The sequence below is a fragment of the Engraulis encrasicolus genome, chromosome 9, assembly GCF_034702125.1.
Source record: "Engraulis encrasicolus isolate BLACKSEA-1 chromosome 9, IST_EnEncr_1.0, whole genome shotgun sequence".
NCBI classification, from domain to species: domain Eukaryota; kingdom Metazoa; phylum Chordata; class Actinopteri; order Clupeiformes; family Engraulidae; genus Engraulis; species Engraulis encrasicolus.
In genome coordinates, this window is record NC_085865.1 from 26,642,512 (window position 1) to 26,661,009 (window position 18,498).

Here is an 18,498-nt window from a genome sequence, read left to right on the forward strand (position 1 = left end):
ACAAAAAGAGTGTTGAACATTTAGGGCCATAACCGCAAATACCTTGGTCTTAAAATGTACACAATTGACCGAATGGGCCTCTACTTTGTTATGTACAGTATATCCCCTCCACACTCATGCACGCACACACGCTCTCTCTCTTACGCACACACACGCGCACACACACACACACACACACACACACACGCAGACACACACACACACACACACACCCTACTATACACCTTACCTTGCTTGACAGCTGTGGAGTCATCTGAAACCCAGGGTCTGTGGCACACTACCACAGATCAGGGTACTGTAGCGCTGGGATGCCATCTGCTTTGGCACCAACTGCCAAGCCTAATTAGGCAAACCGCATGCCCAGATCAATATCTCTTAATTGTTCCACACAGCATTAGCTAAAGCAGCATCCCTTCCGCTGCCCGCCTGCCAGGTCAGACAGGGTGAAACTCTTAACTTTTAAATATAGTATGACTCTGAAGAGTTTCATGCATCCATGTTATGGTGCTCATAATTACTAAAATGTATAAAGTAGAATTTGAAGTAAAAGAAAAGGAAAAAATGTATTAACTACTCATCAGGTACAGTGGAATAACTGGTGTAACAGCTATGTAATATCACATGTTATTGTTCTACTAAGGCATGAATTTGTTTATGTAACAACTATGTAATATGTATTATTGTTCTATGCCATGAAAGTAGTAGTTCTACTTTATACACCTCTGATAATTACTAATGTGGAAGTGTGACTCTAAACTTCTGCCTGTCCCCCATCAGGTTGAGTACAGGAAAGGGAAGCTGGACATGCACAAATACAGTGACGTACTGGACAGACCAGACATACGCACTGCCACCGAGGCCACCAAACTGGCCAGTGATGTAAGTTGCTGTGTGTGTCTGTCTGTGTGTGTGTGTGTGTGTGTGTGTGTGTGTGTGTGTGTGTGTGTGTGTGTGTGTGTGTGTGTGTGTGTGTGTGTGTGTGTGTGTGTGTGTGTGTGTGTGTGTGTGTGTGTGTGTGGCAGTGGTACTGTAGTCTTGTGTGTCCCCTTAGTCTGTGTTGTGCGCTTATACGTACATGTCTCATTGTCACACACGTATGTTAGGGGGTGGTGGTTTAACCCTGCGCTCATATAGGAAGGATATAAAGGCGACCCAATATGTTGGTGGCATTCATAAAAGTTTAAGCACCACTCCTCACACATGCACCCTCCAGCTGTCCTGTCTTGCATACAGAATTACCATAATGCCACTGAGTCCTCTGCACCGCATTACAAGCCTGGCTCTAAATGAACTGCAAACCTCATGGGGTTATGTTTCATGTCTGAATTAGAAGCCGAAATGGGGTACGTTTCTTTACAACAAGTTAGCAACTTAGATGAAAGTCCAGAAGACACTGCACACTGCTTACTGTTCTTTAAAGTCAGAAGATACCGCACACTGCTTACTGTTCTTTAAAGGGACACTGTGTGAGATTTTTAGTTGTTTATTTCCAGAATTCATGCTACCCATTCAATAATGTTACCTTTTTCATGAATACTTACCACCACCATCAAATTGTAAGTATTCATTTTGACTGGAAAAATTGCATTTTTCATACATGAAAAGGGGGATCTTCACCATGGTCCGCCATTTTTAGCTGCAAAAATGACTGTACTTTGGCCATACTAGAAAATATTCGTTTATTACTTAAGTAAACTTTCATAAAAATATCAAATTTGGCAATAGGCAACCCAGTTTCAATGAGCAGCATAGTTGCAGTATCTTTTTTTGACCATTTCCCGCACAGTGTCTTTAAAGTACAAAAGAACGGTAAGCAGTGTGTGGTGTCTTCTGAACTTTCATCTTTGTTCACCCTCTTGAAGTTAGCAACTTACTTGGTTGCCATGCAGTTGTCCATAGGCAAGCTACTAAGTTGCTTACTAGTTAATACTGTGTGCATTGTTGTCACATGAGTCTCATGAGAGTCTCAGGTCAACAGAAGGACAAAATATTCACCATCGGATTGAATTCATCATTATCATCATTCATCATTATTTAGCATAGTCGTAAGGCATAACTGACTTTCAAACTTGTTAGCACAATTGTGTTCTGTATTTTTGTTGTCTCCACTGGTCTGCCTTTGGAGCTCTTGTCGTTAATATGAGATGGCATCATGTTATAGTTATTCAAATGCATTTTATTCAAATTATATAGTTTCAGGACAATAGCAGTCTCATTTCTCATTAGCATCTCCCCCTGGGCAGCAGACCACCAATGGTGGGGTTTGGGGACGTTGGGTGATGAGGACAATTTAAACAGCCCTGCTATCACATGCATTCACCCATCACATAACTCGGCTCCAGTTATTATTGGAGCTGGGGGTGAATTGGTCTAGTGAGTCTTTCATTAGCGAAACATTTTTAGAGCCATGAAATAAAGAAATGTTTAACATTTACGTTGTCGTATTCCTTGGCAGGATGGTGCAGTTAAGGTCAAGTGGAGAAGGCAATGGTGCAGAGAAGTTAAACTACCAGTGTTTCTACCAGACAATTGATTAAGTTCTTTGGATGCAGTGGAACAAAACATCTTTCAAGCTTTGAGAAGAAGGCCATTACCGGTAGCTTACTATAGAACCCATTGGCTGTACGCTGGGAAGAAGTCGTCCAGTTGCTTGCAATATAATATAGGGTCAGAAAGCATAGCCATGCAGCGTGGCAGCCCTTGGGTTAAAAGACCAGGTGTGGTGCAGTCAAACATTTGTTTACATTACGTTTTTAATTCCGAATTAATAATTCAGAATTAAATTGTTCCGCCGAGTTTACTTTGATCTTTAATTTAATTCCAAATTGTGAAGTGTTTACATGATGTTTTCAAGGCAGAATTAAGCGCTATTCAGAGTAAAAGGGAGTTAATTCTGAATTAAATGTCTCATGTAAGCGTAGCCATTCAGAGTTACTCTCATCTGATTTATGCTGTCTCTCCCACTGTTCTCAGGTGGCGTATAAGAGTAAGACCAAGGGCCTGGCTTACAATGAGCAGGCCTTGCTGGATAGACCAGACATCGAACATGCCAAGAAGACCTCTAGTCTGGCCAGCCAGGTAAAGTGATTCAAAAGGAGTTCAGTGATTAAAGTAAAGTGTGAGTAAAAGTGAGTTAGGTCAACAAACTATACGCTTTGGGCATACACTCCATATATACTCCATATCTTTCTCTGTAATGAGGTTTTTACATAGTTTCTGTTTGGTAGACACTCTTCAAGAAGAGGACAACATTAAATGAGCCATGTCATCTGTTACAGCTACCTGCATATTTGTATAGATCACTGGAATGTTGAAAGTGATTGACTGTGAAAGTCAGGTATCCACCTTACACGTAATTCTTCTGTAGAAAAAAGTTGACCCCAGTGGGTAAAAAAGCAAACAGCGGTATTGGGTACATTTTCACTTTATACAATAGCTGCATAGGCACTTTTCTTTCTGCACTTTCAAAAGTATTGATTAATGCCAAAGTTTCAAGAAGTTTCATCAGCACTGACAGTGACCTCTCTTGAGGTGTGTTCAAAATTCAATCCACTTTTCAAGCCATCAGCCGAACAGAAGGCAAAGTCAAGCCTTAATTATGGCACAGAAGCAAGAAAGTATGCATTGTGATGGAGTCAAACTAGAACACCACCCACTTCTGTCTATTTCTCTTCCTCTGTATCCCCACCTCTCTCGTCTCTCTTTTTCTGTATACTTTTTGTCTGTATCCCCCTCCCCCCACATCTCTCTCTCTCTGTCTCTCTGTCTCTCTGTCTCTCTGTCTCTCTCTCTCTCTCTCTCTCTCTCTCTCTCTCTCTCTCTCTCTCTCTCTCTCTCTCTCTCTCTCTCTCTCTCTGTCTCATGGTGTGATATAACTATTAAAACCATAAACCATCTCTCTTTCTCCTCCCTCACATCCTCTTTCTAATGCTCTGTGAGCTGAGTCATCTAGTGATGATCGCAGACACCCCGACTAAAGACCAGTGACTAATCAGCTTGAGCTTCTGTTTCGCTTCATCATCCTTCATATTATCACACATTATCCAAATCAATGTGAAATTGAAATGGATGTACAGCAGGTTGCATGTCCGTTACGCTTTATGTCAAGTTAATATGCTTTAACTTGCAACAAAACACAGCATTTATAGCAATCAATAAATATCAAACAGTGTTTCGTAATATTTAACAACCCTTACTGTGTTAGTAGCTACTTTACTGTTTATTGTATTTCATTTCATTTATTTAAACTCGAAGAATCATTGAGGGCCCAGCCCTCATTTACAATGATGTCGAGTAAAACAAACAATTGCACATATAAAATCATATATAAACAACGAACATACACAATACACCATAAATCATATAAAAAGTAAGAATTAAGACAACTATGAATTAAAACTTATGAGTTAAAACAAGTGCAAGTATGTGATAAAAAACTTCCCAGTGTAACTTTAAAATGTTCTAATGGCACAAAGGCTTGAAGACCCATCCTTTGTTGTAAGTTATTCCAAACTGAAGGTCCACAGACACTAAAAGCTGTTTTACCCAGTTCAGTGCGGGCATAAGGGACCTCCAGTAAAAAAATTGCTGCTGCGGGTTTGGTATGGGTTGGAGTGCCAAACTAAAAGAGATGAAATATAAAATGGGAGTTTGCCAGTGAGGGCCTTATAAATAAAAATAAAATAATGCATGTCCCTTCTGTGAGAAAGTGGAGCCCACCCAACTTTATCATATAACAGGCAATGATGTGTACTATATGGATCCCCAGTAATAAAACGAAGAGCTGAATGATAGACAGTGTCAAGTGCCTTCAGATTAGAGAGTGGTGCATGTCTGTAAATAATATCACCATAGTCAAGGGAAGACAGAAAAGTAGCTTCAATTAACTTTTTTCTGCAGAAAACAGGAAAGTGATATTTATTTCTGTGCAGGAAAGATAGCTTTTGTCTGAGCGTAGTGACAAGACAGTCAGTATGTTTCTTGAATGTGAACTTGTCATCTAGCCAGATTCCCAGGTACTTATAATGTGATACTCTCTCAATAACAGACCCATCTAAAGTAGATATATTAAAATCATTTTTCATGCCATGCTTAGATCGAGTAAAGATCATACATTTAGTCTTGCTTACATTAAGTAGAAGCTTAAGACTAATGAAGGCATTTTGTAGGATATTAAAAGACTGCTGCAATTTCTCCAAGGCTAGCTGTACAGAATCTGCAACACAATACAAAATTGTATCATCTGCATATAGATGAATAGAGCAGTTGGAAAGGAGAGAAAGTATGCTATTTATGTACATGGTGAAGAGTACCGGACCTAATACTGAACCTTGTGGGACCCCCTTGGTTATTAGCAGGGGGTCAGATTGAGTATTACCCAATTTTACAGTATGGTGTCTGTTTGAAAGGTAGCTCTGGAACCATTTACAGGCACTTGCATTAAAACCAATACCAGGCAGAATTTGTAGAAGCAGAGAATGGTCCACGGTGTCAAATGCTTTGGATAAGTCCACAAAGATGGCAGCACAATGTTTTTTCTTGTCAAGAGAAGTGATAATATCATCCATTACTTTAGTAGCAGCAGTAACTGTACTATGTTTAGGCCTAAAGCCTGATTGGAGAGGGCTCAAAATATTATTGGTATTTAGAAATTCTTTGAGCTGATCATTTACCAACTTCTCTAGTATTTTTGAGAGACACGGTAGCTTGGATATTGGTCGATAGTTGTTAGGGTCAGTCTTATCACCCCCCTTGTGCAACGGGGTAATGTGTGCAAATTTCCATAGTGTAGGGACAACTCCAGTGGAAATAGAAAAATTGAAAATGTGCAATAATGGCTCTGCTATTATATATGCCGCAGTGCGAAGAAAAAGGGGATCTAGCTGGTCTTCTCCAGTGGATTTGCGACTATCAATTGCTAATAAAGCAGATAGCACTGTATGCTTAGACACAGGATGAAGCCTGAATTCCAGATCATCGTCTCTGACATTGTCTCTGATACGCATATCATGTCCAGCCCTAGGTATAAAGGAATGATTATTGCTATCGTCAAAACTTTGACTGGCTAAAGAAAAATGTTTGTTAAGAGCACTGCAAATGTCTGATTTGTCTTGTAGACAATCATCAAACTTAATTGAAGAAGGCATAGGTGTAACAGATTTATTGTTTTTGTAATTTACAGCCTTCCAGAATTTTGCAGGATCTGAGTACGAACTAGAGACAAGGTTAAAGTAATAGTCAGATTTAGCCTTTCTTACAGATAATGTACATCTGTTCCTGATTTTCCTGAAACTTGCCCAGTCGGAGGCATCCTTGCTCCTCCTTGCTAATGACCAAGCCTTATTTCTTGACTGAAAAAGAGAGGAGAGTTCAGGGGTGAACCATGGGTTTGTTCTACTTTTTACTCTTATCTTTTTAAAAGGTGCATGTTTGTCAACAATGCAAATAAATGAGTTTGAGAAAAACTGTAGAGCCAAGTCAGCATCAGGAATTTCAGTTGTTAGATGAATGTCACTTTCATAGAGATCATTTAAAAAAGCTTGCTCATTAAAATGTTTCATAGTTCTTTTAACCAAAATGTGAGGCAGTGCTTTGGTTAGAGTGCTGTGCCTAATACAGGCAATGGGACAGTGGTCGCTGACCCCTAAATCAAAAACACCACTTGCGCTAATTTTGTTCATCTTATTTGTAAAAAGTAGATCAATAAGAGATGATTTGCTAAGGTTCTTAGAGTTTGGTCTTGTTGGATCATTAATAAGTTGATCCAAAAATAGACTCGAGAAAACATCTCTAAGATGTTTGGAGGCATCAGTTAGCCAGTCAATATTAAAATCCCCAAGAACTAGAACTTCTGAGTCAGTGAATCTAGATATCAATTCTGCCAGCTGATCTATGGATTTAGAATCAGCTGACGGGGGTCTATAGATCCCAACTATTATGAAGGAGTTGTTATTGGTGCCATAATGAACCTTGAGTGCAATAAATTCAAAGGATTTAGGTTCACTTAAGGAATACAGAAATGTGACAGAAAAATGTGACTTCACGTAAATAGCCACACCCCCACCCCTCCCAACCCTGTCAATTCTAAATAAATTGTAGCCTGAAAGGTTGACTTCAGAGTCATCAATTTCACTCTTCAGCCAAGTTTCTGATAAAACCAAGATATCAGTGTTAGTTTGAGCAATTAAAATATTTAGGTGGTCCATTTTATCTCGTTGCAATATACTTCTGATATTGAGGTGGATTAACCCAATGCCTTTTCTGTCCTTAAAAACACATGGATTGTCCAAGCGAACAACGTCAGGGGTAGACTCCAATGGACATGTAGCATTCATGACTTCAGGGCTTAGTCCATTATTGAGAGGGATATCAGGAGAAGAAATAGGAAGGACAGTCTCTGGCAGGGAGATATCATTGCAGATGGGCAGGCTTTGACATTTCCGAGGAGCCATCTGCTGGCCAGAGGAGGTATTTGAATGGGAGGGTGAGCAAGCAGCAGCAGAACGAAGTGATCTGACATTAAGAAGGGCCATCTGTAGGTGATGAGAGGGGCTACTTATTGCCTGTGTAGTTTGATCCCCAAGTGATACAGCAGTATTACCTACCTGTGGTACAGCCGTGGCCTAATAGTTAGGGAGAGGATCTTAAAATGAGAAGGTTGCGGGTTCCAATCCACCCTAACCTCTCCTGACACCGCCATGGCTGAATTGGCCTTGAGCAATGCACCTGACCCCAAGTTGCTTGAAGTACTGTAACCAATACCCTGTAAATAATAACTGTAAATAGCTTTTGATGAAATCGTCAGCTAAGTGTAATGCAATGTAATGTAATGTAATGTAATGTAATGTAATGTAGCGTGTTGTTTTTGAATGTCTCCTTTCAGGTGAAATATAAGGAGAAGTTTGAGAAGAACCAGAAAGGCCAGAAGCCCCAGTATAACCCTGGAGACTGTGTGTCCTTCAAGCACACCCAGGCAGCCTCCGCACTGGCCAGCCAGGTGGGGGAAGAGGGAAAGTGTGTGTGTGTGTGTGTGTGTGTGTGTGTGTGTGTGTGTGTGTGTGTGTGTGTGTGTGTGTGTGTGTGTGTGTGTGTGTGTGTGTGTGTGTGTGTGTGTGTGTGTGTGTGTGTGTGTGTGTTCAAATAATTCAATTACCCCTCAATTTCTTTGTTAAAGATCGCCCATTTATAGCATTGAGTCCACTGGCAGAACGTGGGCTGACGGGTGAATGGCAGAAGGAATTTTTATATGTTTGCCCTAGCCTCTCTCCTCCGTGCATCAAGGTCCTGTTTATTGGCCTTAAAATGTGTGTAATTCGTGCCGCTTAGCAGCCGTTTCCATGGGTACCTTTTAAACGCAAATGGAGGGCTGCCTGAATCAAACTGCTTCGCAAGCCCTCTGTGCACAAGCACATCACTGACGACAGGCTTTTTCTACATTTCCATAGCAAAGGCTCCAAAGAAGTGGATAGCGCTGTAAACAGAGTCCATGTTAGTTAGAGGGGAATCTGACACTGTATGTTTTTGTGATGAACTGCGTTTTTGATGATGCCCTACTTAATGGATGATGTAAACATCTGAGCTGTGTCTGAAACAAGCTTTGGGGGGTGGGGGGTTGACATAAACTAGCCTTGCCTGCTGTGACATTAACTAGCCTACGTAGGTTGTTGTGGTGTTTTGGAAGCCACCTTTGTGTAGTTGTGAGACTACAGGCTGTTTTACTGCCATCCCAGGGAGCCATTGAGTTTATGCGTAAGGACAGTCTTGCTATATATCACTGTGTGTTCACACGCACGTACGCTCACACACGCGTGCGCGCGCACACACAGACAGACAGACAGACAGACAGACAGACACACACACACACACACACACACACACACACACACACAGACACACAGACACACACACACACACACACACACACACACACACACACACACACACACACACACACACACACACACACACACACACACACCATGAGCTGTGGTGTACTTGGTGTCAGACACCCATTGTTTTGTCCTTGGGAACCTCAAGGTCTCAGAGGTCAAAGTCAAAAGGAAGATGTTCCATTGAAGGCAAGTGTGTGTGTGTGTGTGTGTGTGTGTGTGTGTGTGTGTGTGTGTGTGTGTGTGTGTGTGTGTGTGTGTGTGTGTGTGTGTGTGTGTGTGTGTGTGTGTGTGTGTGTGTTTGCGTGCGTGTTAGTGCCCACATGTGTGTGTCTGTGTATATGAGATCAGTTTTTGTTTGTGTGCATCCTGCTGTTTCTGTGTAACATGATATGTACTGACTGGTGTGGGGAAAAAAAAACAAAGTGAGAGACACTGAATAATGACACAATGCCTCATATCTCCTCTGTACTCGTGTCTGTGGGTGCGCATGTGTGTGTGTGCTTGTCTGTGCCTTCAGGTCAAGTATAAGAGTGGGCAGAATAATATGCATGAGCCGGCCACAGATCTCCCCAACCTCCTGCATCTGGGCCATGCTCTTCATGCCAGCAAGCTGCAGAGCAACGTAAGTCTGTACAGAACACAACCAGCTTTCACTTTGTACTACACTACACTCTCCATTCAAGCTTCAGAACAACATACTGTACATCGTTTTGAGTACACACTAGCTCTCTCTCTCTTTTTTTGCAACTACTTGTTTATTTTTTAATATAAGAGGAATAAACAGCATACAGTAACAAAATATTCCCTTTCCCATCCCATTCCGCATCTCCCACCCAACACTGACCAACACATGAGATTGTTTACATTGTTAGACAATAGCCATAATATAAAACCAACCAGCTCTCTTTTTGAACTACACTCCTTAGTCGTAATCATTACCGAGTGAGGTTATAAAGTGTGTTGTGTCAAGTTTATTATGAACAACTTTGTATCAAATCATATCCAATTCCGAATGGTTGGCTATGGCGTTGTATATGAACAATTCTCACAATTCACATGTAATTTACAACTAATACAGTCATGTCAATGTGTAATAGGATAAACACATTGTTGGATTTTGTGGTTCACAGCATTGTGTTATGTAGTGAATGGTGTACCGATAGATCACAATAACAAATGGCTGCTGCTTGTTTGACGTGATCCCCATTTGTCATATTGTTAATTTGTTAACGATCACATAGCACACTATGGGAAGCAGTGCACATATTTTCCGTTAGTTTGTTTGTTGCTATTTGTTCATAATGTGTTTCTTTCTTTCTTAGGTGGAGTACAGGAAGAAGTATGAGCAGTCCAAGGGTCGCTACCACATTGCCCTGGATACGGCAGAACAGCTTCACCACAAGGACAACCTTGTACTGCACAGCCAGGTCAGTCACCGTCAGACACTCCAACAAGGGAGACTGGGAATTTATGCAGCCCGTAAAGCTGTATAGCCTCATGTCTCATCAGGGACGAAGAGGATTGAGTAAGTAAGTAAAGCTGTATAGATCCGATGACTGTACATTACAGTCTCTGGACTTGCCACCCAAAAAGAATAATGGTCGTGAACTTGAAATAATGGCAAAGTGGGGGATATGTGACATACGATATGTTAATGGCACCGGTCATCTTGAAGATGTTTATCCTAATTGCCGTCTGATTGCATTCTATTAATATTTAAATCCACCATTCCCTCAAGATAAAATGTACAGATAGCACACACCACAAAATGAACCATGTACCACTTCAGAGTGCCACTTTGGGAAATATAGGTAATGGAAGAGATAGCAATTCAAACTCAAAGTAACTCATAAAGCACATTAATATGGACCAGCAATTCAACATTTCTTTTGAAATCTACTTTTGAATGCAGCAGCCAAGACTTTAATAGCCACCCATGGCCATGGACTAATCAGAAGAGAGAATTCCCTTATCAAGGGAACTAAAATGGTGATAAGTTATTCTATATACGCCTTTGCTTTGTTTTTGTTTTGTTTAGCTTTTTTGCTTTTTTGCTTTTTTGCTTTTGTGATGCAGTTTGCATTGCCACATTGCATCACCTCACAGTGTTTGCATACTGAGACTTTTTAGTATACAGTGCAGAACTCTAAGCTGTTATATGCAAATGAGTCCCATTGCAAATGCACAGCAGCCCAGTACAAAAAAGGCTTGCACACTGGGCAAATCTCAAGGAGTGACTCAAAAAGTTGTTGTTTAATTCTGCAATATTCATTACCAGTAAGATGCATCCACCAGTGATCTACAGTACTCTTGTTATTTTCTTTGCCGTGCAGTTCAAATACAAGGAGGATTACGAGAAATCAAGAGGCAAATCCCTGATGGAGTTTGTGGACACTCAGTCCTACAAGGTTTCCAAGGATGCTCAGAAACTGCAAAGCGAGGTACAGTACAGTTCTAGCACCACACGATACAATTACGTAACAAAAAAGAACCAGAACACAACACCAGACAGAATAATGAGTAGTGAGTGAGTGTCATTGTTATGTGTGCTGCTGCACCAACGCTCGCCTCCAACCACTCATTCGAATTGTGTGCTGCTGTAGCAGTGTGGCGTCAACATGGGATGCCTTGAGAGAGTTTGGGTGGGCGTTCAGCTACATACAGCATACTCACTTGCCTCACTGCTGACAGCAGTCATGCTGACCCCCTCCCACACAGCAAACATAACCCCCCGACATCCCTGCAATGTGGAATAAATGTTTGCTTTGCTGACGTTCCCTGGAGTTCCACATGCTATGTGGTCCACAACAACAAGGAAAATAAACTGCAGCAACGTAATTTCTGGCATGGGAGTTCGTATTATTTGATTGTATTTTGATGTGGAATAGACTATGTTTTTTTGCATTATCATGCTGCTGTCTGCATTCCTGTTAAGCAATATTTGTTTCATTGCGTTATACTGGTGGAAGCCTCTTGCAGCATTTCACATTTTTATGCTGCTGTGTTCAAGTCACTTTGGGATGTACTGTATAAAGTACATCCCTGTGTCTTTTTGAAGCTTGTTTGAAATGTTTAATGTACAGTATATCCCTGTATATCTACCTGTCTGTCTGATTGACTATGTCCACACGCATCCATCCATCCATTATGTCCATCCATCCATCCATCCATCCATCCATCCATCCATCCATCCATCCATCCATCCATCCATCCATCCATCCATCCATCCATCCATCCATTATGTCCATCCATCCATCCATCCATCCATCCACCCACCCACCCTTGTTCTCCCACAGAGAGAGTACCGTAAGGAGTATGAGGACACCATGCGGGGTAAAGCTCTGGTGGATGTGGATCTCACCCCAGGATATATCACCGCCCGCAATGCCACTAACCTCATCAGTGACGTAAGAACCCTTAACCATTTTTGAAAATTCTGAATTTTGCACCCCTCAAATTAAATTTGAATGTCTCTAGGGACTCAAATATATGATATTTTTTTAACAAATGTTATGTAACTTTTTGTTGGTTAAATAAAAAAAAGAGAATGATTCATACACAAAAGTAATAATAGCAGTGAAACTCATTTTGCAGTCGATGGAAAGTCTTGCAATTACACATTCAAGACTTTGACCTTTGAAGAGTTAAGACTCTGTCCTTAATTATGACTAAACCAAACTCCCCCTCACAGAGTCCTTAAAGTCTCCATCTCCTCTCCTGCAGAAAGAGTACAAGAAGGACCTGGAGCTGGAGGTGAAGGGCAAGGGCATGTCTGCTCTGGAGGACACCCCAGACCTGCTGAGGGCCAAGAACGCCAGCCAGATCCTCAACGAGGTACCCCCATGCGGATCTCTCCTCTCGCAAGCCAGCAAAACCCTAGGACTATGCCCTATGTTGATTTATACTGCAGAGAGGACATCACGCTGTAAGAGAAGGGGATGCATGATGCATTATGGGTCCTTTCAGTAGCACTTGACGACCACATTTTAGAGAGTATGGTTCACACACACCACTTCACTAAAGGTTTTCAGGAACAAATATTAGCTTTGCCTGCTATATTTGTTTTGTTACAACCTTCAGTTGTCAGCCACTCTACCTTTCAACCGATGTGCTTAACTGTTTTGACACATCAGTGATTGAAAAACATACATGGAGTACTCACATTTATTCACACAGAACGACCACCAACACTACCACTAACTCTTACCTGCTCTTCTGCCAAGTGCTCCAAGTGGAGTTTGGCGCTACAATAGCTTGGCACAGATCTGATTCCATCCTTTGCTCTGCAGAAAGAGTACCGCAAAGATCTGGAGAAAGAGATCATTGGCAAAGGTATGGAGATCAGCACCGATACTATGGAGATCCAGAGAGCCAAGAAGGCCTCCGAGATAACCAGCCAGGTGACTAACTCAACATACTGTTACCTTTCATGTCCCTTTCCAAATCCCTTTCACAACTCTTTCAGTGGCCGATCGATTCAGTGCAGCTCTCTTTTGCTAGAAAGCCGTTCAGCAGTTACATTTCATTGTGGAAAGTGTAGAATTAGGCTTGTAAATATAACAGTTTGTGAGTGTGCGCGTACGTGTGCACGTGCATGCACGTGCGCACACGTGCGCGTGTGAGAGAGAGAGACAGAGAGATTTTGAGAGTGTAGAGTAGTTGATTTTTCAAGAGTAAATGTACAAGTACGTGTAATGTGTATCCACTTTATTGTGGTGTGTGTATCGTCTACCACAGCCCAGAGGGTACGTGGTATTGATGTACTGTGTATACTGTATTATACCTATCAGCTGAACTATAAGCAGACGGAGCACCTGAAAGAGAACTCGTACGGCTCACTGACTGACACCCCTGAGCTCCTGCATGCTGCCTACCTGAAAGATGTGTACAGCGAGGTGAGCTGTCAATCACTCTTCAGGTCCCTCCCCCAAACTAATCCCATTGGTTAACTCAAGATACTGGGTATCTTGGTGTGCACTCAATGGCAATGCCATGTTGCACCCAAATGCTATATACTTACTCCAGGTTGAAGGATCTCAGGTATGGTGTCTGAAATCAAAACCGCTAGCTTTCATCAAACTGAGTTGTTATGTAAGTGTATTCCAGAATGGCCATAAGCCTCTTCTATTAGGATGTTTAGCACATAGGCCTACTAGATAAACATTTACTGTTTCTTCCATATGTGTGCAGACTGCTACTGCAGTTGTATGACCACCTTGGTTACAGTCAGATTTATGTACACCTTTGACGAAGTTTGTGAGTTCTTTCCCTCACCGCCAAAAAAAACACACATGCGTCAGTCTGAATTCACTTTAATACACTGTTCTCTCCACAAATTTAGAAAAAATACAAGGATGAGGCAGAGAAGCTGAAAGGGACGTATGCTGCACTGTCTGACACACCAGAGATGGAGAGGGTGAAGACCAACCAGAGGAACATCAGCTCTGTGAGTCTGCAGCCCCAAGGCTATTATTTTGTATGGATGATTTTGTTTGGTTTTATGTAAATAGGTATCAGAGCACAATATTGCAATGTTATCCCACTGTGTCTCCCACTCTCTCACTTAAATGTGTAGTGTGGGCAGTCATGCTGGGTGTGAACAGTCAGGCAAATTGCGCTGCTCTTTAAAAGAAAAGAAGTGACGTAGATGAACCCTATGAATCGTAATATATGATTTGTTCTGAATTGTGCATACATTTGTGTAGAAGCAACCATTCAAAACAACTGTTTTCATCTCATGCAACCCGCCAGAATGGAGGCCGCAGACTGCAGTAGTTTTCAATGTGGAGTAGTGGAGTAGTACATGTTTCAATGGAACTGTGTCCTGGTGTACTCCCACCGTTAGCCTGAGCGGCCCTCTGTGTCCTCAGCCTCAGCACCAGTACCAGCCGACAGGTCAATACCACTGGCACGCTAACCAAATGACCTGCTTAAACCTGCTGGAATTAATTTTGGACTCATTCCAAGAGCTGTGGGGGAGTTAGAATGGGCTTATGATGATAAGAATGGTATTATCAAACAGGGATTTCATTGGTATATAACTTTCTTACAGGTAAATTACTTTTGGATTGCAGTGGAGCCCCCATTTACTGGTCGAGATCCATATATCCTAATATCCTTATAATCCACGGTTATGTATGCGGCGCCATTACTATGTTGGTAAAAGTTGCCAGTGCTATATCATTCAGAAGCGCTGAAGCGCTAGCAGATCGAAAGTTCTGTGGGAACACAACAAACATTGAAATGGGTGGGGTTAATCGCTGGGGTAATAAGGCGGATAGCATAGAGAGCTAATCTCTGATTGGATGCCTTGCTGAGGTGAGGAAGCAGAGGTGATTATCCGAAGTGCTAATTGGCCCAGTTCAAACTCTATCACTGTTTCTCAATGTCAAGTGTTCTAGCCTTGCTGGGACGTGAAATGCCTGGTGATTGGATACTAGTCCGCGCAGTTCACCAAAGAAACACCGGGCGTTTCACGTAGGCTACTAGCAAGTAGGGGTGGGCGATATGACGATATTAAATCGTGAATCGTGATATTGAGTAAAAGATCGTCTCGAATCTGCCAAAGTGGAGAAATCGTATAGATCGTCTTGCAGTGAGGATGTTTATTATCAGCATCAGAGTGACGTTTTCTCACTTGTGTTGTCGTCTTCACTTTATTCTTTACATTATATTTTTCCAATTGTACACTTTATGAGAGTATCATCGGTGTGTTAACATTTTATTGACTGCAAATTACAAATTGCAAGTATATGAGAGTTGTTTTTTGTTGTTTTTATTTTTTGGATGGAAGATCGTGATAAAAAATCGAAATCGTGATTTCATGTTAAAAAATCGTGATACAACATTTTTGCCATATCGCCCACCCCTACTAGCAAGGCTAGAACACTTGACATTGAGATACAGCCTATCTGTATCTATTGCAACCACGGCCGGATTAACACACAGGCTAGATATGGCTGCAGCCGAGGGGGCCCTTGATTGGCCAAAAGTGAAAATTGCAGAATTGTGGCAAGATGCAATATTGAAAAAAATCACCTGTCCTGTTGAGGGCAGTTGGTGGTCATGTTATCCTTAATTCCTAGCTCGTAATTATGACACTGTCAATCTAAATCTACTAGATACCTTTGTGGTTGTAGCTGAGGCGCACAACCACAACCTTTGTCAAAAACATCCCACTATTGATCTCAGTGGCTGTGTTGTAACTCTTTCAGTGACAAAGGCAGCTATACCTAATGCCTTACCAATCTCAGTTAGCTAATGTTTTTGTAATGGTCTACCCTAACACTTGTTCGTTTTCGGAGTAACTTATAAATGGTTTGGCACTTCAACATCCAACCCCCCCCCCCCCACACACACAAACCCATTGTGAATATCATTGGCATTGATTGCAATGCTAACAATGGATTTGTCTGTGCTAAATACCATTTCAGTAGCTGAACTGATTTTTTCTTTCCCTGCAGTTCAGCTTGTGTGTTGTCTGTCTCTCACTCTCAGTGTGTGTGTGTGTGTGTGTGTGTGTGTGTGTGTGTGTGTGTGTGTGTGTGTGTGTGTGTGTGTGTGTGTGTGTGTGTGTGTGTGTGTGTGTGTGTGTGTGTGTGTGTGTGTGTGTGTGTGTGTGTGTGTGTGTGTGTGTGTGTGTGTGTCTGCGACTGTGTGTGTGTGTGTGTGTGTGTGTCTGCGACTGTGTGTGTGTGTGTGTGTGCGTCTGCGTCTGTGTGTGTGTGTGTGTGTGTGTGTGTGTGTGTGTGTGTGTGTGTGTGTGTGTGTGTGTGTGTGTGTGTGTGTGTGTGTGTGTGTGTGTGTCTGCGACTGTGCCTGTGTGTGTCTACATGTGTGCATGCAGCTGAGGTACTCATGGGACTCTAAACTGATGCGAGGACTGATGTCCTCCGTCACAGAGACACCAGAAATCGTTCTGGCCAGAGAGAACGCAAAGAATTTCAGTGAAGTGAGTGTTGAGGAGGAACACACACACACACACACACACACACACACACACACACACACACACACACACACACACACACACACACACACACACACACACACACACACACACACACACACACACACACACACACACACACACACACAGGAATGCATCCTGTTTGAGTTCTCATCTTTCCCTCAAAGCAACACTATAGAGCTTCTTGGAAACTATTGAAAAAAAAATACTGTGTGTGCATGTCCATCTACTGTATAACTCATGCCCACCTGGATACAAGTTGTCATAAATCATTTAATGCAAAGATAAAAGCTAATTAGTATTAGCAACTGTTTGGATTGCTAACATCATCTGACTATCTCTTTATATATGGATACACAGGCTTTTTTAGAAGTGCTGTTATTTAATGGACAATTCAGTGACTATCAAAGGAATCACACACAAATCGTTGTGTTGTCGTGGAAGAATTATTTAAAATGTGTTTTTTTCACACTTCTAAAGATCAAGTACCGGGAGGGTGTTGGCAGCGGAACTGCTGTGAAGGAAACTCCGGAGATGGAGAGGGTCCGCCGAAACCAGGAGAACATCAGCTCAGTGAGAAAATAAATACACACACACACACACACACACACACACACACACACACACACACACACACACACACACACACACACACACACACACACACACACACACACACACACCCAACATACACACACACACACACACACACACACACACACACACACACACACACACACACACACACACACACACACACACACACACACACACACACACACACACACACACACACACACACACACACACACACACACACACAGCCTTCCCATAATATTTTACGGTTTCCCCATTATTTCTAAATTCTCCTGCGTCCTCTGATTTGAGACCATAAATCTTTGTGAAAGATTACAAAAAACGTCCTCTTACATTTTTTTCACTGCTGAGGTTTTCTTATGCAGTAATATTTTATGTGTTCATTTGCATAATTCAGGCCTACTTCTTGCATGTTTACCATGCTTCTAAAATAGAAAACAGACTTATCCACACCCACCCCAATTGCTCATCAAGCTGCAAAAAATCAATCACAAAATTAGTCAGGAGGGATTTCATTTTAAAATGAAAAATCCTTTTTAGTTCAACAACCAAATATTCAACACATTATTTTTCCCATTGAAAAGTAGTACTGTGGCTTTTCCATCAGTCAGACAGTCAGTCAGGCAATCAATCCATCCATCCATCAATCAAACATACTGTATTTATACAGCACATTAACCTACACATTTGTCCTTTAATGTGCTTGAGAAAGAGAAAGAGAAAAAGAAAGAAAATATATACGTAGATATTAAGCTATCATCTATAGAGAAAGTACTGTAACTAAATTATACATAGCGCATATCAAACCTACAAGTTCAGCAAAATCAGGTGAAAAATAAAGCTGCTTTTAAATTTTATTTTAAAGCAAGCCACTGTTGTCATGAGGCGAGCAGCCTTTGTATTGCATAGTGGAGAGCTTTCGCCCCATCATCAGTCCTTTCACCCTTTCGCACAGTCACCTCTGGTGACCTTGGCCCTCCTCCAGGTTCACTCATCACCAGTCACTGTAGGGACCTGGCTCAACACAATCAGCCCATTGAG

General features: G+C 41.8%; 1 protein-coding gene across 5 annotated transcripts in view; it reads left to right on the forward strand.

Annotated features, from left to right (window-relative positions):
- Positions 1 to 18,498, forward strand: part of LOC134455653 (nebulin-like) — an 88,750-nt gene that overhangs the window by 63,105 nt on the left and 7,147 nt on the right. For 4 of the 5 annotated variants that reach the window (XM_063206861.1, XM_063206859.1, XM_063206863.1 and 1 more), the window contains 13 exons: positions 778 to 879; positions 2,974 to 3,078; positions 7,883 to 7,996; positions 9,409 to 9,513; positions 10,214 to 10,318; positions 11,225 to 11,332; positions 12,188 to 12,298; positions 12,615 to 12,725; positions 13,181 to 13,291; positions 13,682 to 13,786; positions 14,233 to 14,337; positions 16,738 to 16,842; positions 17,341 to 17,433. In XM_063206861.1, the coding sequence (XP_063062931.1) occupies positions 778 to 879; positions 2,974 to 3,078; positions 7,883 to 7,996; positions 9,409 to 9,513; positions 10,214 to 10,318; positions 11,225 to 11,332; positions 12,188 to 12,298; positions 12,615 to 12,725; positions 13,181 to 13,291; positions 13,682 to 13,786; positions 14,233 to 14,337; positions 16,738 to 16,842; positions 17,341 to 17,433 (1,380 nt within the window). The remainder of the gene's footprint in view (positions 1 to 777; positions 880 to 2,973; positions 3,079 to 7,882; positions 7,997 to 9,408; positions 9,514 to 10,213; positions 10,319 to 11,224; positions 11,333 to 12,187; positions 12,299 to 12,614; positions 12,726 to 13,180; positions 13,292 to 13,681; positions 13,787 to 14,232; positions 14,338 to 16,737; positions 16,843 to 17,340; positions 17,434 to 18,498) is intronic. The other variant, XM_063206862.1, reaches the window with a different exon arrangement.